Source organism: Physeter macrocephalus, chromosome 12, assembly GCF_002837175.3.
Source record: "Physeter macrocephalus isolate SW-GA chromosome 12, ASM283717v5, whole genome shotgun sequence".
In the NCBI taxonomy this organism is placed as follows: Eukaryota; Metazoa; Chordata; class Mammalia; order Artiodactyla; family Physeteridae; genus Physeter; species Physeter macrocephalus.
Window position 1 is genome coordinate 85,681,979 of NC_041225.1, and position 23,037 is coordinate 85,705,015.

General features: G+C 43.3%; 1 protein-coding gene and 1 long non-coding RNA gene across 11 annotated transcripts in view; one reads left to right on the forward strand and one right to left on the reverse strand.

Moving 5' to 3' along the window:
• Positions 1-791: 791 nt before the first annotated feature.
• On the reverse strand, positions 792-17,211 carry LOC114487407 (uncharacterized). Of its 4 annotated transcripts, XR_008618915.1 has the most exons (5): positions 16,906-17,111; positions 15,618-15,773; positions 12,288-12,480; positions 11,727-11,845; positions 5,549-5,870 (listed from the first exon to the last, which is right to left on the reverse strand). It is a non-coding gene; the product is annotated as an uncharacterized lncRNA (long non-coding RNA). The 4 variants fall into 4 exon arrangements; XR_003682474.2 differs by lacking the exons at positions 5,549-5,870; positions 11,727-11,845; positions 12,288-12,480 and adding exons at positions 792-1,084; positions 17,144-17,211 and having other exon boundaries at positions 16,906-17,037; XR_003682475.2 differs by lacking the exons at positions 5,549-5,870; positions 11,727-11,845; positions 12,288-12,480 and adding exons at positions 792-1,084; positions 17,118-17,157 and having other exon boundaries at positions 16,906-17,008.
• Positions 17,212-17,336: 125 nt separating this feature from the next.
• The window catches only part of ZNF638 (zinc finger protein 638), a 153,203-nt gene continuing 147,502 nt past the window's right edge, over positions 17,337-23,037 (forward strand). For 5 of the 7 annotated variants that reach the window (XR_008618916.1, XM_055089240.1, XM_028497208.2 and 2 more), the window contains exon 1: positions 17,337-17,472. Coding sequence is in view for 6 of the 7 variants with exons in the window: in XM_055089240.1 (XP_054945215.1) it covers positions 17,357-17,472 (116 nt within the window). In the remaining variant the exon portion in view is untranslated. The remainder of the gene's footprint in view (positions 17,473-23,037) is intronic. The other 2 variants (XM_028497203.2, XM_028497206.2) reach the window with 1 other exon arrangement.

A 23,037-nucleotide genomic window follows, 5' to 3' on the forward strand; every position in this document is an offset into this window, starting at 1 on the left:
TGCTTTCCCCTAAAGAAATGATTTATGTTCAGAGCTCTGAATTGTTCTTTGTGCTGTTCTCTCAGTTTAGAATGTCTGTTTACTTTTCTTTGCCTGTCAGAACTCTGCTCGTCCTTTAAGACATCTATAACCCAAATTTCACTGGCTTATGGTGATATAGGTCCTCAGCTGCCCTTCTCAGAAGCTGCCCAGAATCAAGTGTGCTTAGGCTCCTTCCCCAGTCTCTTTCTTATTGTTCACCAACCACAAACCGAGAAATAGCTATGCACCAATCTCAGCAGAGGTTGGAGGGCCTTGTCACCTCCACTGTGGCCAGTGTCCTCCATGAGAACCCTTCCTGCCTGCCAAGGGTGCTGCTCTCCATGCTCCCAAGGCAGGAAATCCTTGAGTCAAACAACTGCACTATCCCTTCAGTTCTCACTTTACAGCTGGAGCCGCAGTCCAATCTAAGCAGAAGCCAGAGAATGACCCTCTCCCCAATTCTTCGCTAAACTGTGTCACCTGGACCCCCAAGCACCATTTCTTGTTTGCCCACTCCCACAAACCTGCCATTTTAGTTTTTTCACAAGCCCCTTTCTCTCAGAGTCAGACATAGTCTGGGTCTGAGTGAGAAACATGATACCCTGTTCTCCATACCTTTCATCTCTCTTGTACTCCTCAGTGGCTCAAGCACTAAAAATATCTTCTTCACATTAATAGCATTCCCACCAGGTTCTGAATCTTCATTTCAGCTCAGCTTGGATCCCCTCTTGTCCTCCTCCTCATCATCATCATCATGATTTGTGGTAACAAATTACCCCCAAAACTTAGTGGCTTTAAACAACATTTATTGTCTCATAGTTTCTGTGGGTTAGGAGTCTGGGCTGGCTTAGCTGAGTCCCCTGCTTCACAGACTGCAGTCAAGGTATCGAATGGGGCTACAGTCATCACAAGCCTCAAGAGGGAAATGATTTGCTTCCAGGCTGACTCACATGGTTGTTGGCTGGATTTAGTTCCTCACTGGCTTTTGGCTGGAGGCCTCCCTTAGTTCTCTGCCACGTGGGGCTCTCTGACATGGAAGCTTGGCTTCATTAAAGCATGTAAGCTAAGGAGGCAATAGAGAAAAATCCAGTAAGATGAAAGTCTGTTTTTTGAATCCCCATCATGGAAAAAAAATTTGCAGTATTCTATTTGTTAGAAACAAGTCACTAGGTTCGGCCTTCATTCAAGAGAAGCAGATACACAAGGACATGAATAGCAGGATCATTGAGGGCCATCTTCAAAGATAGCTGCCTCACTCATTTTCCCAGATAATGCAACTGAAACTCAATGAGGTTCAATAACAATAATCAAGGTCACTCACTTAGTAAATGGCTGAGCTGGATGTGAACTTAAGTCTTTCTCACCCCACAGCTTACCTCTAGCACTTATTTCATAGATTCTTTTTTTTTTCTCCTTCTTTTCAGGCAGCCCCTGCTGCAGCAGCGGGGAGCGAGAACCAACAACAGGTTCCCTTGCGTGCTTGCTCCCTGAGGTGGGGGTGGGGTGGGGGGTGAGCTTATTCCTTACATGGGGTGAGGGTAGGGGTGTGCCCAGGGGTCAGGCCAGAGGGGTGGCTTAGGTGTTTTGCCCACCTCTTAGGTGGTGTTGTGCGCAGGGGGCACGCCGAGTACCCTGCTTTTTCTCCCGGCTCTTCAAAAGCGGTAGTTGGGTTTTTGATCTCTTTGTATCTTTTGTCCAGAATTTGCTCCATCTGTGCATGCATGCAGTTGTTTTTAGTCCTATACAGTTTCTTTGTATTCTGTTGCTCGAGGACAGCACGTGCAAGCATTGCAGCACTGCAGCAAAGGGTCCTGGGACCCAGCCTGTCTCACTCCCTGCTGAGAGGCTCTACACGCTTATTCTTTTTTTTTTTTAATATTTATTTATTTGTTTATCTATTGATTTATTTATTATTTGGCTGCACCGGGTCTTAGCTGCGGCATGGGGGATATAGCTCCCTGACCAGGGATTGAACCCGGGTCCCCTGCATTGGGAGCGTGGAGTCTTAACCACTGGACCACCAGGGAAGTCCCTACACACTTATTCTTTTTTTTTTTTTTAACATCTTTATTGGAGTATAATTGCTTTACAATGGTGTGTTAGTTTCTGCTTTATAACAAAGTGAATCAGTTATACATATACATATGTCCCCATATCTCTTCCCTCTTGCATCTCCCTTCCACCCTCCCTATCCCAGCCCTCTAGGTGGTCACAAAGCACCGAGCTGATCTCCCTGTGATATGCGGCTGCTTCCCACTAGCTATCTATTTTACGTTTGGTAGTGTATATATGTCCATGCCACTCTCTCACTTTGTCACAGTTTACCCTTCCCCCTCCGCATATCCTCAAGTCCATTCCCTAGTAGGTCTGTGTCTTTATTCCCGTCACACTTATTCTTAAGGGGTAAAGGCTGAAGGTCTCTTCTGAAACTTCTTCCTGCTGGACAGGGGCCACAGATCCTAGCCTACCCTGGAGGTGTAGAAGTCCCTTGCTGACTGTTCCAAGGACCTGTAGGGACCTGGGTTGAACTCCTTGAGCCATCATGAGCCTTATTTCAAACTGTTGGAGTCTAAAGGACATGAACTTCATCAAAAGGTTAAACAAACAGGGGCTAAAAAGGAGAGCAACAACAATAGCTATTAAAGAGCCTAGAAAGGGAAGCAACCAGGTTAACTTTGGGAGGGCTTCCTTAACTGTTGACCAGACAGGGGGCGATGTTGCCGCTGCCAAAAAGCCATTCTGCTTGGGTGTATATTTTTGTTAACCTCGGGGCTAAAGTTTCACATGTTTCTCAATTTTTAGAATGGACGGTCTGAACCTGTTGGTCCCAGGTCTCCTTCTTGGACCAAAAAGTCTTACTCACAGGTTTACAACAGTAGGAAAGACAGCAGAGTACTAGGTGAAATATGGCATAAATCAGTATGACTGAAAAGAAAAGAGTTAGAAGAAAATGAAAACCTCCTGCCAGAAAGTTTTTTATACCTTGCGGTATCCAAGAGAACAAACTAGAGAGCGAGTTTTCAATTTCCCCACCCATACTGAATAGCAAGAATTGGTGGTTACTTGTCTGCTGAAGCCAAGTGTCTTGCTGTCAAATTTTCTCAATGTTGGTTTCTACTTGGTAGGGGCATAAGGGCTGCTTTCTTTACCTCCTGATCTGCCCTGTTGTTCCCTTGGGTAATTTGAGAATTTTCCTTTTGATGCCCGTGGTAGTAAATGACTGCTACTAGTTTTGGTTTTTGAGCCGCTTCTATGGGATGTAAACTCTTAGCCCCATATTTTACAGGGGACTTTTTTGGATTTAAAAGTCCTCTTTCTTTCCAGATAGCTGCATGGGCATGTAAAACAAGGAAGGCATATTTCCAGTCTGTACGCATGTTTATAATTTTCCTTTCCCTAAGGTTAAGGCTCGAGTTAGGGCTATTAGCTCAGCCCTCTGGGCTGAAGTGTTAGGTGGCAAAGGTTTTGCTTCTATAACAGTATGCCATCAGTAAACCATTCTTCCTCAGGGTTTTCTATGGCCTGGTCTGTTAGATCAGGCCTACGGCATAAACATGGCCAAGGGTTTCAAGGCAGGAATGTGTTAGTTCTGGGCTTTTCCGCCGGCATTAGTATGGCTGGGTTGAGGGTGTGGCAAGTTTTGAATGTTAGTTCTGGGGAGTCAAGGAGTGAAGCCTGGTACCTACCTAGTAGGGCGGCCTCCAGTTAGCCAGTGGTGGCCTTTAATCTCCAGAATCCCTTGTACTTGATGAGGGGTCTGGACTTCCAGTGGCTGTCCAAAGGTAAGCTTGTTAGCTTCTTCCACTAATAAAATGGTGGCAGTTCCCACCTGGAGGCAGCCAGGCCAACCTCGGGCCTCTAGTTGTTTGGCAAAATAGCCTATATGTTGAGGAGCTTCTCTAGCTGTTGTACAAGGAGCCCTCGGGCTGTCTCCTGTTTTTCAGCCACGTACAAGATAAATGGCTTTTTTAAAATTGGGGACACCCAGAGCAGGAGCTCTGGTGAGGGCCTGTTTGATATTATTAAAAGCCTTTTCTTGTTCCCCAATCCAAAGTAATGGTTTTATATCTGGGTCTTTAATGGCTTCATATAGAGGCTTAGCCATTAGTCGAATTCTGGAATCCAAATTCTGCAAAATCCTGCCACAGCTAAGAAAGTATAAAGATGTTTTTTTTGTCTTTGGGGTGCTTAGGCCTAATATAGCTTGTTTTCTATCTGGAGATAACTGTCGACTTCCAGGGCTTATAATATATCCCAGATATTTAACCTGTTGTTTTGAGATTTGTGCCTTTATTTGGGAGACCCTGTAATGCCGGGTCTCAAGGAAATTAAGGACTTCAGTGGTATTTTGATCTGAGGCTCCATGGAGGGGCTACATGTTAATATATCATCTACGCACTACAGAATGGCCCCTTATTTTAGGTGTGTTTCCCTTAGTTCTTTTCCTAAGGCCTGGGCAAACAAGTGTGGACTATCTCGAAACCTCTGAGGCAATACTGTCCAGGTATATTGTTGCATTTGGCCTGTGTGGGTGTTAGTCCACTCCAAGGCAAATAGATACTGAGATGAGGGATGAACTGGGATGCAAAAGAAGGCATCCTTGAGATCAAACACAGTAAACCATTTGGCATCTCCAGGAATCTGGACTAATATATTATAAGGATTGGCCACAAGAGGATGTATAGGGACCACTGTCTCATTTACTGCTCTAAGGTCTTGTACCATTCGATATTCCCCATTTGGCTTAACAACGGGCAGAATAGGGGTATTGCATTGAGACGGACAGGGCACTGGGAGGCCAAGTTTTAAGAATTTATCTATGAGGGGTTGCAAACCTTTTTTTGCTTCCAGCTTTATGGGGTACGGTCTCTTGTTAGGATAAGCGACTTCTGGCTTAAGGCTAATTTTTACGGGTTGGACGTTTATAACCTTCCCAGAGATTCCTTTGTCCCAAACTGCAGGGTTTACTGCGTGTAGAATATGTCTGTTAATAGGACCTTGTTCTTCCAGCTGATTTGTCTTAGTCATAATCAAGAAAAAGGGCTGCTCAGGACCTCCTAATCATAATATGGCTCCAAGGCAGCCCAGAAGATCTCTCCCAGTAGTGGGGTAGGACACTCAGGCACAACTAAAAAGCCATGTGAGATCAAATGCTGTTCAGATTGACAAGTGAGCCAGTGAAGAAACGGGTGGAAGGCTTTCCATCAACACCAGTCACAGTACAACTTTTGGAGGAAACAGGCCCAGTGTGAGAGATCAGGACAGAGTAAGTGGCTCCCATATCAATTAAAAGACTGGTTTTCTTACCTGCCACCTTTCTCAAGGACCACCCGGGGGTCCTCGATGGAGACAGACATCTCGTTGTGGGGAGCCGTCAGAATCCCTGGGCTGCCTCAGTCGTTCAGCATGGCTGTCTGAACAGGCCCCCTTCCTCTTCAGGACTGAGGACAATCCCACTTCCAATGACCTTTTTTTTGCAGACTGGGCATGGACCAGGGGGTTCTTTTTGGCACTTTTGGGCCCACTGGCCAGTTGACTTACATTTGAAGCATTCCCCCTTGCTGTTTTAGCTCCAAGAGGGTGGTTAAACTTCCTTGGCCCCCTTGGGTCGTCCTGAGGTTGCAAGACATGGCTGACAGCTTTGGCCATCAGTTTAGCTTGAGCGCTGGCCTGCCTGTTTTCACGTCGTGTTCTCTCTCTCCTCAGCTTGATCTCGATTATTAAATACCCCAAAGGCCCTCTAGGAGTTGGTGCATTGGGGTTTGTAAGCCTAATTGTAACTTTTGGAGTTTCCGCCTAATATCAAGGGTGGACTGGCTGATAAAATGTTGTCCCAGCAGAGATTGATCCTTGGGAGTGGATGAATCAATGTTAGTAAATTTTCTAAAAGCCTTCACAAGCTGCCCCTGAAAGAGGGTTGGATTTTCTTTTTCTTCTTGGGTCACTCCTTTAACCTTTGCATAGTAACTGGCTTTTTGATACACTTTCTCATCCCTTCCAACACACATTGGATCATGTGCTTCCTGACTTCTGTTCCCTCTCAGGAATTATAATTCCAACAGGGCTTCTGATTTGGGACTGCATCTCCACCCATAACAAAATGTCCGGGGGCTTCCCTGGTGGCGCAGTGGTTGCGCGTCCGCCTGCCGATGCAGGGGAGCCGGGTTCGCGCCCCGGTCTGGGAGGATCCCGCGTGCCGCGGAGCGGCTGGGCCCGTGAGCCATGGCCGCTGAGCCTGCGCGTCCGGAGCCTGTGCCCCGCAACGGGAGAGACCGCGGCAGAGGGAGGCCCGCATATCACACACACACACACACAAAAAAAATGTCGGGATTGGTCCCTGGCAAGCTGGTCACCGTGCCCCTGGGCTGCTGCCCAAATTCTCTGTTTTTCCTCAGGGGTACAGCAAGTAGATAGGACTATTTGGACATCCTTCCAAGTTAAATCAAAGGCCAGAGTTAGGGCCTCAAACCCTTCAACAAACTTACTGGGGTCTTCAGAAAACCTGCCCACTCTCTTTTTGCATTGGGCTAAGTCAGTTAAAGAGAAGGGCACATGTACTCCGATTGTCTCTTCACCATTTGCCACTTCCCTAAGAGGGCATAATTTTCCTGATCCTGGGTGATAGGAAGTTCCATTACAAGTTACCCTGGAGGGACTAGTCTCTCCTCCCTGGGGTAACAGAGGTAATAAAGGGACACAGGGAGGCAGAGTTTGGGAGCCGTCAGAGGGATCTGGAGAAGTAGGAGGCTCCGGAGAAGCAGGTGGCTCTAGAGAAGCAGGGGAAACCTGGTTTGCCCCCCTGAGAATTGGAGAAGGTTAGAAGGAGATCATCTAAAATGTTAAGAGTGCTTTCTGATTCCCCAAGCTTTTGATTACAGGAGCTGCTTAGAGTGGGGTTTTGGTAAAGGACCATGAAGGCTTAGACATAATGAACCTCAGTCCATTTTCCCATCTGTGACAGTAAAGATCCAATTGCAAGATGGTACTGTAATTTAGAGGCCCATTTTCAGGCCATTTTTCTCCATCCCCCAACTTATATACAGGCCAGGCAGTGTGACAGTAGAGTAAGTTTTTCCCTTTTCAGCCCATCTATTTTTAAAATTTACAATTTTTAAGGATACATTCCAGAGGTGTTTCTTCTGGCTGAGAAGAGGATCCTCCCATGTTGAGTAACCTGCAACCAACAGCACTCCTAGAAGTGAAGTCTGGCATCTCAGAGACATTTTACCAGGAGGCTTTTGTTGGAAGGGGGTCAGAGTGTCCCCCGAATTCCCTTCTTACCTAATGGGATTTTGAGCATCCTCTACTCTCCCATTGCCTAATCAGATGTCTCTTGTCATCAGGCCCTCGTGCAAGGGGTCCCTGGTAGGGGGCATTTGAACCAGTGCTAGTGCATTGCCAGGGCTCTCCTTGAGGGGGATCTGTTGTCTATAAAGCTTATGTCCTGTAACAATTTTCCCTGTGTTGGGTGTATTCCTCGAGACTGAACATCTACAAAGCCTAGGATGTGGGCTGCTTGGATATGGGCTGCTTGGAAGTGGCCAGCCCAATAGGTAGTCTGTAACAAGGTATAGGCTGCCAAGGCCTGGAGTGAAGAGGTTCCTAGAGGTGCAAAAAGGAACTCCTGGAGGAATTGGAGTTGGGTGCAATGGAAAATGCCATGGGGGTCAGGAACTGAGGGCCTAGAGGTGGGAGTATTCCCACAGGGGATTTTTTTGGACATAGAGCAAGTTGAGAAACTAGACAGAAGAAGAACCCAAAACCCTTTCCCTTATCTTTTTGGTGGCTGTGATAAAATTGGGGAGAGCCTGATGATTGCATCTCACATAGGCAACAGTGAGTTTGGACAATGTTTCCCATATAATTTAACATACCAAATGAACCCAATTTGGTTAGGATCTCTCTTTGGGATATTCGAGGGGCCCCTTGAAGCACCCCAAATTTAACTGGAAGTCAAAAGAATTTCAATTAGAATTTGATATTTGGGAAGTCTGTCAAAAATCTCAAAAAGTTTTAAAACACCTGGTCAGATAGAATCGTAAGTCGCTGTGAAGCAATTATTCCTTGAGCTAAGGTGAAAAAAAAAAGATTTCAAAAATAAAAACAGATCACTTAAAGGCACAGAAACTCACACAATCTGATATCAAAAGCGGCATTCCAGGGAAACTTTGTTCTCTTATGAGAGAGAGAAACCAAATCCAGTCTTGCATCACCGTACTCTTAATAAAATCCATTTACCTAATTAAATTTAATCCAACCTTAGAAAATCCTGACCACATACAAAATTCTTTTCTCAATGTTCCTTTTCTGTGAACTTTCTTCAACTTTCTGTAGCCATACTTTATCCCTCATTCTTTCCATTTAGAAACAGCCAGCTTTAGGACAAAATCACATTTTTTTTCCCTTCAACAAAATATATTTCCATTCCTCATACCTTCTTTTCTGACACATCCTACTTTCCTTAAGCAACCATGAACTGTCTTTTTCATTAGCATTCTATAGATTGGTAGAGAACATCTCAAGGTGGCACCAAAGAGCTTTAGTTTCCCTCTCACAAGAAGACAAAAGTAGGTAAATTTAGACCTGTTTAGCAATTAATGTTCTCAACATTTTATCTTATTTGAAATACTCTGGATATTCAATGACTTCCTATCATTTAACTTAATTTAAAGTTACCAAAATTTGGAGGAACTGTTTTAGATGGACATTTCCAAAACATAATTATTCCTATAGAGTTTACCAAAAAGTTCTTATCCCAGTTACATGTACTTAATAAGTTAATCATATCAGGTAATTTTTCCTGTTGACAAATTTCATAACAAAAACAATATGCACTTACTGACTTCAGTAACCCTAGGTACAATAAAAGTATTATACTTAATGTTGATGGCTCTAAGGACAGGTCTGTATTAATTAAACCCACAAGCTTAAGTTAGCTTTAATACCAGGTATTAATTCAACATTGAGTATTTCCCAGATCACATGAACCCGAAACGTATTCTGGTGAGCCTCTTTTATATTTCTGAGAATGTATATAAGTGCTTGATTTCCTTTAAGCAAATTAAATACAGCTCATTTACAAGTTAATTTTTATATGAAGACACACAGAACCAGAGACCTCATAGTTTTCCTGCTTGAATTTAAAATGGCTCTTTTTTTTTTCTTCAGTCTGGGGGACTACAGATGAATCAGATAGTTCTTGAGAGCCCAGGCAGAATAGTTACACTGCAAAGGCAGAGGAGAGAGATGCAAGCTCTTCCAACCCAGGCACAATAGTTACATTGCAAAAGCAGAGGAGAGAGATGCAAGCTCCTCGAGCCCAAGTCGCACAGTTACATTGCAAAAGCAGAGGAGGGAAAAATGCAAGCTCCTGTCTTTTTTTGTTTGTTCTTTAAAATCCCACCAAGTAACTCAAGGCTGGAGTTTCAGGCAGTGTGGGCTGCATTTATATTTCAAGGTTTAAATACTCCACCACGCCCACAATTTTGGCAGAGACCTGCAGGAGCAGTTGGACAGACAAAACTACGCAAAACAAAGATACAAAAAACGTAAAGACACAAACAAGAAGTTTTCAGGATAAAGGGGACTGGAGTGCAGGTATAAGGATCAAGGGAGGGCTTCCCTGGTGGCTCAGTGGTTAAGAATCCGCCTGCCAACGCAGGGGACACGGGTTCGAGCCCTGGTCCTAGAAGATCCCACATGCCGCGGAGCAACTAAGCCCGTGCACCACTACCACTGAGCCTGTGCTCTAGAGCTCGTGAGCCACAACTACTGAGCCCGCGTGCCTAGAGCCCGTGCTCCGCAACAAGAGAAGCCACTGCAATGAGAAGCCCGTGCACCGCAAAGAAGAGTAGCCCTGCTCACTGCAACCAGAGAAAGCCTGCACACAGCAACGAAGACCCAACACAGCCAAAAATTAAAATTAAAAATAAATAAAGGGCTTCCATGGTGGCGCAGTGGTTGAGAATCCGCCTGCCGATGCAGGGGACGTGGGTTCGTGCCCCGGTCCGGGAGGATCCCACATGCCGCGGAGCGGCTGGGCCCGTGAGCCATGGCCGCTGAGCCTGCGCGTCCGGAGCCTGTGCTCCGCAACGGGAGAGGCCACAACGGTGAGAGACCCGCGTACCACACACACACACACAAAATAAATTTAAAAATTTAAAAATTTAAAGTAAATAAATAAAGGATCAAGGGAGAGGTAAAGGGCGGAGGGACAGATAAGACTGAAAAAGAGAAAGAGACAGCAGGAAAATAAAGGTGAGGCTACTGGGACGATAGGACTTCCAGCCACTACAAGATATGAGGTTTAAACCTCTATCACTCTCATAAATCTCCTGTCAGGGAGAGCCTGCTGGACCAGGGTCTGCAAGGTGAGCCATTGCTGGCCAGAGGGAGCATGGTCTCACAAGCTGAGAGGAGTGATGCTGTAGCTGCCCGATGTCCACTCTCCCGGAAGGAGAGGACAGAAGTAGGAGAGGACAGCAGTAGGAGAGGATCGAGAGAGGAGAATCAGAGAGATATCAGGAGAGGGAAAAGGACAAAGGGGAGGGGAAAAGCATTGCCTGAATGAGGGTACTGAGGCCCCCAGGGGCCAGGAAGGCAGACTTACCAAACGCGGTGATGCTGAAACAAGAGGTTCAGGTTGACACTTGTCACCCTTGGGGAAACTGCATTCAGTGGTCCTGGAGATGCCCAGATCCTCTCCCCAAAAGGGGACAACAGCCCCACATTAGGCACCATAAATCTGATACCTACCAGCGTTCTTGGCCTTCCCCAATCAATACAAATTGACCCGAGGCCAGACAAGAAATTCAGGCAAGGCTTTATTGGGGCCCCTGCTGCAGCAGCGGGGAGCGAGAACAAACGACAGGTTTCCTTGCTTGCTCGGTCCATTTCATATATTCTTACCTTGTCACTTGGCTATCTCCCTTATTCAACTAAAGCCTTATTAAGGGCAGGGAATGCTTATGTTCCTTAAAGTGACAAAACTGTTGGGGAATAGATGGATGGATGAATACGTGAATCAATTAAAATAGTCCATATGTTGGAACTGTGCAGACAGAAATTGCTGAACCAGGGTTCAAAATAAAACAGGACTGTAAAACAGAGCATGGGCCAAAGTGGGAAGGGAGGAGTGGAAATGAGCAGAGGGGCAACACAGACACACTGTTGACCCCTTGGAGTTTCTCACATTTTTTATCTTCTTTGTGAAACATAGCCTATGTTTTGGTGAACAGAGGCAAATCCTGAATATTGCCAGAGTTTAGACAGAATGGCTAAGAATGCTCAAAAGGTGTTCTGAATTAAGCTAGATCTACTTCCCACCCCAAATGTACTTAACCTGTGTGTTTATATGTATTTAACTCAGAAATGTCCTAACCTATGTCACTGTGCTGCTTAAAAGGGGAAAACATGGTAGCAGCCAAAATATTTATGCTAGAAGAGGCTGAAGGAGCAAAAAACTTCATGCAAATCCGAATGTTTGGATTATTTCTTCACCTCACCATAATTGAGTTATTAACATATTAATAAAATATTGCCTGCAAAAGGTAACATTTCTAATAACCCTGATTTTTTTGGTGCATATTTTGATATATATTTTATCCATGTAGTTCCATTGTTCCTGCTTTTTATGGAGCCTCTGTAAGATGCTTTCAAATATGATGCTATGCTATTGAAAGGGGATTGGCTTCCGCCACGCTTACCAGTTAAGCGAGAGCTCTCTGAGAAATAGTTGCTGGACCTATCACTTCCTTTCTTCTATTGTACGCTTCGATTTTATGTTTCTTCTGGTCAGGGTCTTGTAGAAGGCACAACTGAAGAACTGAGGAGAAGCAGTAATAGTGCAGCCTCTTATATGAAGGAGAGGAAACTAGCAGTCAAGGAATCCATAGTCTGGGACTGTTTGTGACATTTGCACTTAGAGCTGGACCGAAAGTATTAACCCACTTTACACAGCAATCATCACAAAGAACTCTTTCTGAAAAGTGGCAGTGGGGTTAACAACACTCCTGAAACATAAATTTTTGAAGTTTTCTGTTGACTAGATCAGTGCAATGTAAGAATCTACCCTAGAGAACAGTCACCTAACCAGTGGTACTAGCTTTTGTTGTTTGCCTAAAAATATGAGCATAGCAGCTAGCTGAGCAGTTCCTCCATGGCCTGAGCACCTAGAGACGTAAATTTAATGGCTAAGCCCTGGAGCTCTAACTATCTGACTGTCCCATTCTAATCTCCAGTTCTGTTAATTCAGTAAGGAAACTTACAGAAAGTTATCTGTCTCCAGAAAATCCTACGCTTATGAAGACGTTTACACACTTCCACGAGATCCTGTAAGCTTGCTGGTATTACAGTGTTGAGAGTCGTTATTTGGAAGTTTAGTCTTGAGAGGAGGAGGATCAAAGGTGACGGTCTCTGCAGTTTAAGCATGGTACAAGTAGCGGCTTTCTGATAGTGGAGCTGTGCATTTAAAAAATTTTGCAATCGTCAGAGAGAAAATTTTTTTTTTTTCTGAAACTTTTGCTTAAGTGCTCAGGTTGTTACTGTTTATAGGATTAGGCAGGTCATTCACCATTGTCAAGTTACAGTTGCAATTGTTGAGCAAGACTCCTTTAGCCATAAAACTATGCTAACCTCTCCAGGACATTCATTCCTTAACTCTTTGCTGACAGTACACAAGTTATCATATAGCCTGCATGGGAGCGTGAGGTACAGTTCTATTTTCAGCTCACCCTCTGGCTTGCTCTATAACCTTGGCAAAATCACTTCTAGGCCTTGTGCCAGAGACCTGCCATCTATCTGGCAATTTGGGCTGGTTAGTAACCCTCCTCTGGCTAAGTCAGTGGAAATGATGAATTCTGGAGTTGGGCAATTAAGAACTTCGATGTGCTCACTGAGTCATTTACAATATTAATTCTTTTCTCTGTGAACTTTTCTCACAGACCACTTCTTGAACATTTGATCATGTTTTTGCTCTAATAACACTTCCACAAACACACAGAACAATTTTTCTAAAATTGGACAGCCCAACCACATTCCTTCCAGTCCCGCTGCCAAGAGAGAATGGATGTTAATTTTTCCATCTTACCCATTCATTTCCATTCCCCCCAGCCATTATCCACAGTGTACCTGAACATCACTTCCACTGGATTTTGCTGTGGCAGGGGCTTAGCCATGATCCATTCATTCTGTTTTAGCCAGTGGATGGGGATCAATATTGTTAGAACAGACGAGAATTTTTTTCTTTTAAAATTCATACATTTAAGCCTCTCCTAAACGTAAAACACCTACATTTACTTCATGTTATCTTCTCATCCTTATGTAAGGCACATGTCAGGTAGAGCTTCCCTTCCCTCTGTAATCTAAATAATGTCTTCCCAAACATCCAATCTGGGCATGTAGAGCCATTCCCAAGATTACCGATAATTTCTGAGAGACTCACTTTCTTCTATGTTCCCTGGCCCTGAGCCCCTGTATCCAACGGTGCTGTCCTTTCACTATTCCAACTGCCTCGACTTCAGTCTCTTCCTCAGTTTCTACAAAACTCCATTCAGAGAGAGCTTTAGTGAGGTTTTCAGATTTGAGAAAACAACTTAAAATGTATATATTAGACACTCCTATTCCTTTAAAAGTCACCCACCCAGTCACCAGAGACTTCCCACCAACCTTTAGTCAAGGCAGCAACCCAGACTTTTCCTCCTCTCAAATCCTCTCTCCCATCCCTCCCTTGCTTGGCCCATCTCTTCTCCCTCCTCTCTCACTCTCTCACGGGAGGAAACATAAATTCCCCCCGTGTTTCCATGCAGAGCAGCTTTTCTTGTGTTGCTAGGGCTTCTGCCCATACCCATGTTTTCAGAGTCTCACCTTATACCAGAAACAGCTTATCAGGATATTTTCCCAAACACAGTTTTTTTTGTTTTTTTTTTTCCTAAGAAGAATTCTGGTCCCATTTATTACTAAAGTTCCTCCTCTTTATACTCAACAGTGTACATGTATTTATGTACAGTCATTAGAGTTTAGAAACTAATTTGTATTCTACTTTCTCATTATTTTGCATGTACTTTTTCCCATTTATTAATGCAGTCCATGGTTCGCTATTTTACTGAACACCCTTCCAATTATGTATTTGAGTTATTTCCAGTTTTATTTTGTTTTGCATCATGAATAGTATTGCTCTAAACATTTAGTGAAAATTGATTTTTCTCATTTGGATTATTTTGAGGTATCCCCAAATGTGCATTATGGAACAAATATGAATAATTTCATAGGTCTTGTGTTTCGCCTCAGTACTTTCAAAAACAGCTGTCCTAGTAAATAATTTTATCAGTTTAGGAGTTTAGCCATTTTTCTTAGCTCTGCCAATATTCTCCTTTGTATTTTCAATTAGCCTTGCAGTAAGGCTAATCATTTCCCCAAGATTAACTTCTCTGAGTTTCTTCATGTATGAAATATTTGGTCACATACTGTGACTTCTTGTTTAGTGAAGTCTGTGTATTGGTTCTGTTTTTAACACTTTTTTTGAGATATAATTCACATACCGTTTAATTCATCCATTCAAAGTATATAATTCAATAAATTTTAGTATATTCAAATAGAGCTATGAAACCATCACCACAATAAATTTTAGAACATTTCATTACCCCACAAAGAAACCCTGTACCTCTGGCCATTACCCCCAATCCCTTCATCCACCTCCAGCGCTGGGCAACCACTAATCTTTCTGTTTCTATAGATTTGCGTATTTTTGGATATTTCATATAAATGAAATCATACAATATGTGGTCCTTAGTGACTGGCTTCTTTCACTTAACATAATGTTCTCAAGGTGTTTCCATGTTGTAGCATGTATTAGTCCTTCATTTATTGAAGAATAATATTCCATTACATGAATATATCATATTTCTTTATCCGTTCACCAATTGACAGGCATGTGGGTTGTCTCTACTTTTTGTCTACTATGAATAATGTTGCTATAAACATTCATGTACAAGTTTTTGTGCATACATTTATTTGGGAATATATATGTAGGAGTGCAATTGTTGGTAACTCTGTGTTTAACTCTTTGACTGTTTTCCAAAGTGGATGCACCATTTTACATTCCCACCAGCAGTGTAAAAGGGTTCTAGGGAACTTCCCTGGTGGTACAGTGGTTAAGAATCCGCCTGCCAATGCAGGGGACACGGGTTTGAGCCCTGGTCCGGGAAGATCCCACATGCTGCGGAGCAACTAAGCCAGTGCACCACAACTACTGAGCCTGTGCTCTAGAACCCGTGAGCCACAACTACTGAGCCCATGTACCACAACTACTGTAGCCCGTGCGCCTAGAGCCCGTGTTCCACAACAAGAGAAGCCACCGCAATGAGAAGCCTGTGCACCACAGCGAAGAGTAGCCCCCGCTCACCACAACTAGAGAAAGCCCGCGCAAAGCAACGAAGACCCAACGCAGCCAAAAAAAAAAAAAAAAAATCAAATCCAGTATGTGTAAAAAAATAATAAATAAAAGGGTTCTAGTTTCTTCGCATTCTTGCTGTATTAGTTTACTAGGGCTGCCAAAACAAAATATCACAGACAGGGTGGCTGAAACAACAGAAACTTACTTTCTCACAGTTCTGGAGGCTGGAAGTCCCAGAACAAGGTATCAGCAGGTTTGGTTTATCCTGTAGTCTCTCTCCTTGGCTTGGAAATGGTCACATTCTTGCTGTGTCCTCACATGACCTTTTCTGTGTACATGCATATCTCTGGTGTCTCCTCCTCTTTTTACAAGGACACCAGGCATAGTAGGTTAGGTCCCCACCCTCATGACCTCATGTCACCTTAGTTATCCCTCTAAAGGCCCTATCTCCAAATATATATATTTCCAACAATTAAGAAAAAAGACTAACATTATTGAATAGAAAAATGGGCAAAGGATACAGAATGTTTACAGAAAGGAAATTTCAAAAAATTAAGTTTGATAAATACTGTACAAAGAGATGTGGTGAAACAGGTGCCCTAATAAATTGCTGTAGGAGCATAATTGAAACAACAATTTGATGGAATACTGTGCAATCATTAAAAACAATGAAAGTTGTCCAAGATGTAGTGGTAAGTGAAGAAAAAGCAAGGTGGCAAAACTGTGTAGAGTACAGTGTGTGTGTGTGTGTGTGTGTGTGTGTGTGTGAGGATACAGAATGTTTACAGAAAGGAAATTTCAAAAAATTAAGTTTGATAAATACTGTACAAAGAGATGTGGTGAAACAGGTGCCCTAATAAATTGCTGTAGGAGCATAATTGAAACAACAATTTGATGGAATACTGTGCAATCATTAAAAACAATGAAAGTTGTCCAAGATGTAGTGGTAAGTGAAGAAAAAGCAAGGTGGCAAAACTGTGTAGAGTACAGTGTGTGTGTGTGTGTGTGTGTGTGTGTGTGTGTGAGAGAGAGAGAGAGGGAGAGAGGAGACTGAGAGAAGAGTAATGAGTATATATATAGTATATATATATATACTCATTACTCTTTATATATATATATATATATATATATATATATACAGCACAGAGTGTCTCTGAAAAGATACGCAGGAAATTTGTTAACAGTGGTACCCTCAGAGGAAAGAAAACTAGGGGCAGTGGATGATGGAAACTTTCCTTTCATTGCATATCATATATTTTTGACGCTATTGAAAAATTAACTGTCACATATACTATCGAGTCGTCTTTAAGGAATAAAGAAAAAGAAAATGATGCGTGGACTGTTCTCCACTGTGAATCATGGCCACTAGAGTTGCAGGGTATCATGCCCTTTAGCTCTCACCTGGCCTAAATCTCCCCCATGCTCTCCTCTCCTCCATTGCAAAACATGACTTTTGATATTGGAATGCACCCCATGCGGGCTCCCCTAGTTACCTGTTTCCTTCTGCACCCGACTGACTGGGAGACCCTCTAAAGTAGGGGCTGTTTCCCATTGTCATGCGTCCGCAAGCACTGGGGCTGGACCTCGATAGGTGTTCTATAACCAGCACACGAAGAAATGTTTGTCTAAAAAGGGAAAGAAAGAGACCCCGCAAAATCAGAAACGTGTCCCGCACTTCTTAGACATTCACAGATCTGAAACCCACTATTCCAAGCCGGGTCAAGTGGAGACCTGGACGCCTCTTGGTCGGCGGGGGAGGACTTCGGAGCCCGCGGCGTCGCTGGGAAGCCTGGTCCGTTCCGCCCCGCCCCTGGCTTTCTGCGCTCCGCGCCCATTGGCCGCCCTTGGGGGTGAGCGGCCCTGCCGCGCCGTTCCCTGCGCCCGGGGGCCGAAGGGGCGGCGTGCGCGGAGCGCTGCGCGGACGCTGCAGGAGCGCCTCCGGCGATGCCCCGGCACCGCGTTCCTGCCGGGGCTACAACCCGGGCGGCAGCTGGGGCCGCGGCGCCGAGCTACGTCTCCGCGACTGCCGCGGCGCCGCCGGTCGCGGACTCGCTGAAGCGGTGAGCGCTTCCTGGGCTCCTCGCCCCTTTCTGTGCTCAGGGGCAATTGGCAGTGGGTGGGTAGGCAGGGGCGGGCGGGCCGGCAGGGTCCGAGCCAAGGCATCGTCGCGTCGCGGGGTTTGGACCCCACACCCCACTCCACCCGGTGACTGTCACTCTCTAGTCGTCTCGTCTTTAGCGCTAAGCAAGTTGTGTTTGCGGAGGCGCCCAGCCGGTCGGCTAGCAGTGGAACGCCTCACGGGCACTTGTCACTCGACTTCGCTGTCCCAGTAACTCTTTCTCGGATCTGGACAGGCTCCGTGGACGCGGCGCTGCCCGGGCGGGTCTTAGGAGATCCCGATTATGTAAATAATCGTTGCACTGCAGGGTATTGGGGTGGGGGTGGGGTGAGGAGGGGTCGCCAGAGAGCCTAAGTTTCGCCTGAAGTCAATGAAATAGCTCGGATGAACTCAAGCTCTTTCTAAAGATTTCTCTTTTAAAAAATTACACCGTAGAATTGCGTAATATGCTGTATTTCAGCCAAAAATAGTGTTTGATATCAAGGTAGTCGTTTGAAGGCAACACTGACACTTTTGTTTTCTAAGTAATACGTTTTGAGCTTTCTTATTTTAGAGTAATACATTTCTTTCATTAAAGGAATTTCTCAAAGTCAAAAAAATAAAGGAAACAAACCATGCGTCTCAAAGTACAGAAAAATAAAAGAAACCATGCGTACCGTTTTGAGTCATCAATCTTTTTTTTTTTTTTTTTTGGAGCCATCATTTTTGAGGGATTTTTTCCCCCCAGTTTGCTTAGGCTTGTTTTCCGCGCAACCGCATACCTAGGCTCCAGATTTTGGAATGGGGTAAAAAGAGCGTGCGCCCCCTCCCGGCTCCCACTGGATAGCGGAGGGAAATCGGCCACGCCCCGCAGCCCCCGCTCGGCTGCGGACTCGGGTCTGTCCCTCAGGAGCGGACGGCCGCCCGGCTGTTGATCGCAGCGGTCTGCGTGTTCCAAGAGTCCCCAGGAAGCCGAGCTGCACACCTGGTTTACGACACTGCTCAAGTCTCAGTCTGGGGGGCACTTCGTAGCAGCATCGGCTTTTTCTTTTCACCTTTGTGGCCTGAGTCTGTCTCCTGTCCTTAGACCAATTAAGTTAATTGCTCTGACAATCCCATACCAGTACTGTACTGCCCTCTCCCAATCTCTGTGGCTTTTGTTGCGAGTTGATGGGGGCCGGGAGTGAAGAGAATGAAACACATTTTGCAGAACGCAACGCTGTGGTATTGTGTCATGCTTCTCGGCGCTGGTTTCCGGGTCCAAGTTCTGGTGGTATTGTTTCAGTGGGCTTTGCCCTTTTCCAAGCCCCCGTGGATTGGTTTGAATCAAAAAAGAATGCTTATTTCTTAGCCCGTAAGGATGAGGAAAAGGGATTGCTGGCTTGAGAAAAAGGTGCTGGAATTTAGACTGACTCCTTCCGAGATTCAGATTGTGGATTTTTTTAAATGAGGGCATGTTGGAGATTGTCGAATACTGAAATTTTTGTTCTTATTAGGGAGTTGGAAAATAGAAATGCCTCTCTCTTTTATTCAGTAATTAGGAAAAGTGTAAGCTCTTTAAACACCCTTTAAAATTGCAAAATCTTCTGTGTATTCTCTTATAAAATCAAAAAGAACCCTTAATTTATCTTCTCTGTGAATCTTTTCTTTGCATATGCTTAAAGTACTTGGATTGTGTTTGGCCGCCCATAGTTGTCCGGATTCTGAGTGACTTCTTATCTGAACTTTAAGTGTATTTTAGGGAGGAGAGTTGAAGGAGCTATAAGTGTAGTGAACCTTTACCTTTGGCTTCTGGGGACATTTTGTGGTGGCCAGGAAAACTTATTTAGTACTGTGAGAATAGAATGGTTTAAATAATTTGTTGGGGATTGCTCTGTTTGAAAAAAGTTACATTATGTTCATTATGATTTCTAGAATTGTATACTATGCTGTATCTCACCCAAAAATAGTTTTTGATGTCAGTTGTAGTCATCGGAATGCAACAGTGACACTTGTTTCTTAAATAAGTTTTAAGCTTTATTATTTTATGATAATACCACGATCTTTCATTAAAGAAATTTTGCCAAATACAGAAAAAATAATGTATATTGTTTGAATCATCAATTTTGAAAGATTACTTTTTTCCTAATTTACTTAGGCCTGTTGCACCCACAGCTAAATACCCAGGTTCCAAATTGGGAATGGTGTTAATAGTGTTGAATATGCAATTTGGGAGACTGGGGGCTTATTAAAAAATGTTATCTTTCTCCATTGAAACGTCAGCATCAGCAGAGACTATTACAGCATTTTTTCCATAAAGAAAGGGATGTTGGGACTTCCTTGGTGGCGCAGTGGTTAAGAATCTGCCTGCCAATGCAGGGGACACGGGTTCCATCCCTGATCCGGGAGGATCCCACATGCTGGAGCAACTAAGCCCATACACCACAACTACTGAGCCTGCGCTCTAGAGCCCGCAAGCCACAACTTCTGAAGCCCACGTGCCTAGAGCCCGTGCTCCGCAACAAGAGAAGCCACTGCAATGAGAAGCCCGCGCACAGCAACGAAGAGTAGCCCCTGCTGCAACTAGAGAAAGCCAGCGTGCAGTAATGAAGACCTAATGCAGCCAAAAATAAAATAAATAAATTTATTTTTAAAAAAGAAGGGGATGTGATGATAAAATGCTATAATAATTTTGAATATTATAACTAACATTAAATGCTGGAGTTTTTTAATGGCAGTAAGTTGGAAGATTTTGAGAACTTAAGTCTTTCTGTCATCTCTCAGTGATGTGTCATTCCTAGAAGAGTTTATCATAGAGATCTCTCTTTGAGGCCTCAAGATTTTCTTTGCAACATTCATGTAAGAGCTGTGATTTGATGTCAAGGCTTGTCAACGTCTTTTTGAATTTTTGACATGTTACATGAGCAAAATTTTGCAGTTTTAGATTTGGGGATTTACACAGATCGAATTAGTAAAGCATCCTTTGTCATTTCCCCTAAGTACCTTTTATTTTCTTTCCCATTAAGAGTTAATTAGGTTTTTGGAAGGCATATCACTCATACGTATGAAAATTCTTTAATATTTTAGATACATCTGACCCAGCAATTCCACTTCTGGGAATTTATTCTAAGGAGTGGATATGTACACAGGGTTAGTTACTGGATGTTTGTTGCAATGTTGTTTATGATGATGGAACTTTGAAAAAACTAATTGTCCCTAAAAAGGGAAATGGTAAAATAAATCATAGAATTATAATAATTCATACTATATATTAATACAATGTAAATCTATACAACCATTACAAATCATGTTGTGGAAGAAATTTGACAAAACTAGAAAATGGTCATAATATCAGTGTAAAAAAAGAACAACTTCTTTAAATTTATGAATATTATCCCATTTTGGGTAAAAGAAGTATAAAAAGATTGAATTGTAGTGAAGATAATACTTGATTCAGGCTTGCCACTTTGAGAGAAATTCTTCTGCTATAGTGCTAGACTGCAAGAAGAAAAAAGGAAAGGCTATATTCACATATCTAGGCACTGAAACCATTCTATCTCTGAAATAATCATTGACTACCTAGAGATGAATGGGGAGTTTTCAAGTGTCCCTGCTTATCCACAAGGTTTACTCCTTTTTATTTTATTTGACCCTCTATAATCTTATTATAGGTTAGTAGATTTACTGTTGTGAGCATTAAAAGACTGGCAAGTAGGCTCTCAGGTTAGCATGTAAATGTGCAAGTTCAAAATATATGATAAGATTGCACTGTATGTACATCAAAATGTTTTATCTCTGGAGAGATGGGATTTGGGGGTATTGTTTTCTGTATTTTCATTATTTCCCAAAATATTGAAAATTATTATATTTTAATTTTACATCAAGATAAAGAGGTATAACTTAAAATTTAAAAAAATTTTTTCAGGTTAGGCAATCATTTCACAGGGTTAAAGATCAAAAAGTTAAAAAACAGTATACAATGGAAGGCTCTCTCTTTCCCCTGTTCTTATCTCCTCAATTCCTATTCCTTCAATTTGCCTGCCCTGGGTAGTCATTATTACCAGTTTATTGCTTGTCCTCCAGAGATATTTCATGCATTTCCATATCAAAATAGATTTACATTTTCTCCTTCTTAGATATATTTGCAGTTTTCTTCCATTGCTTTTTCCACTTGACAGTGTATCACAGAGACCTTTTTGTATCAGTACATACAGAGCATCCTCAATAAAAGTGTTTTTTTTTTAATTTAATTTTATTTTATTTTTATACAGCAGGTTCTTATTAGTCATCAATTTTATACACATCAGTGTATACCTGTCAATCCCAATCTCCCAATTCATCCCCCCCGCCGCTGCCACTTTCCCCCTTGGTGTCCATACATTTGTTCTCTACATCTGTGTCTCAATTTCTGCCCCGCAAACCGGTTCATCTGTACCATCTTTCTAGGCTCCACATATATGCGTTAATATACAATATTTATTTTTCTCTTTCTGACATGCTTCACTCCATATGACAGTCTCTAGATCCACCCACGTCTCAACAAATGGCTCAATTTCGTTCCTTTTTATGGCTGAGTAATATTCCATTGTATATATGTACCACATCTTCTTTATCCATTCGTCTGTTGATGAGCATTTAGGTTACTTCCATGACCTGGCTATTGTAAATAGTGCTGCAATGAACATTGGGGTGCATGTGACTTTTTTTTTTTTTTTTAACGGTACGCGGGCCTCTCACTGTTGTGGCCTCTCCCGTTGTGGAGCACAGGCTCCGGACGCGCAGGCTCAGCGGCCATGGCTCACGGGCCCAGCCGCTCCGCGGCATGTGGGATCTTTCTGGACCGGGTCATGAACCCGTGTCCCCTGCATCGGCAGGTGGACTCTCAACCACTGCGCCACCAGGGAAGCCCTGCATGTGTCTTTTTGAATTATGGTTTTCTTTGGGTATATGCCCAGTAGTGGGACTGCTGGATCATATGGTAATTCTATTTTTAGCTATTTAAGGAACCTCCATACTTTTCTCTATTTTTCTCCATTGTATATCCTTGCCTCCTTTGTCATAGATTAGTTGACCATAGGTGTGTGGGTTTATCTCTGGGCTTTCTATCTTGTTCCATTGATCTATGTTTCTGTTTTTGTGCCAGTACCATACTGTATTGATTACTGTAGCTTTGTAGTATAGTCTGAAGTCAGGGAGACTGATTCCTCCAGCTCCGTTTTTTTTCCCTCAAGACTGCTTTGGCTATCTGGGGTCTTTTGTGTCTCCATGCAAATTTTAAGATTTTTTTGTTCTAATTCTGTAAAAAATGCCATGGGTAATTTGATAGGGATTGCATTGACTCTGTAGATTGCGTTGGGTAGTATAGTCATTGTCACAATATTGATTCTTCCAATCCAAGAACATGGTATATCTCTCCATCTGTTGGTATCATCTTTAATTTCTTTCATCAGTGTTTTATAGTTTTCCGCATACAGGTCTTTTGTCTCCCTAGGCAGGTTTATTCCTAGGTATTTTATTCTTTTTGTTGCAGTGGTAAATGGGAGTGTTT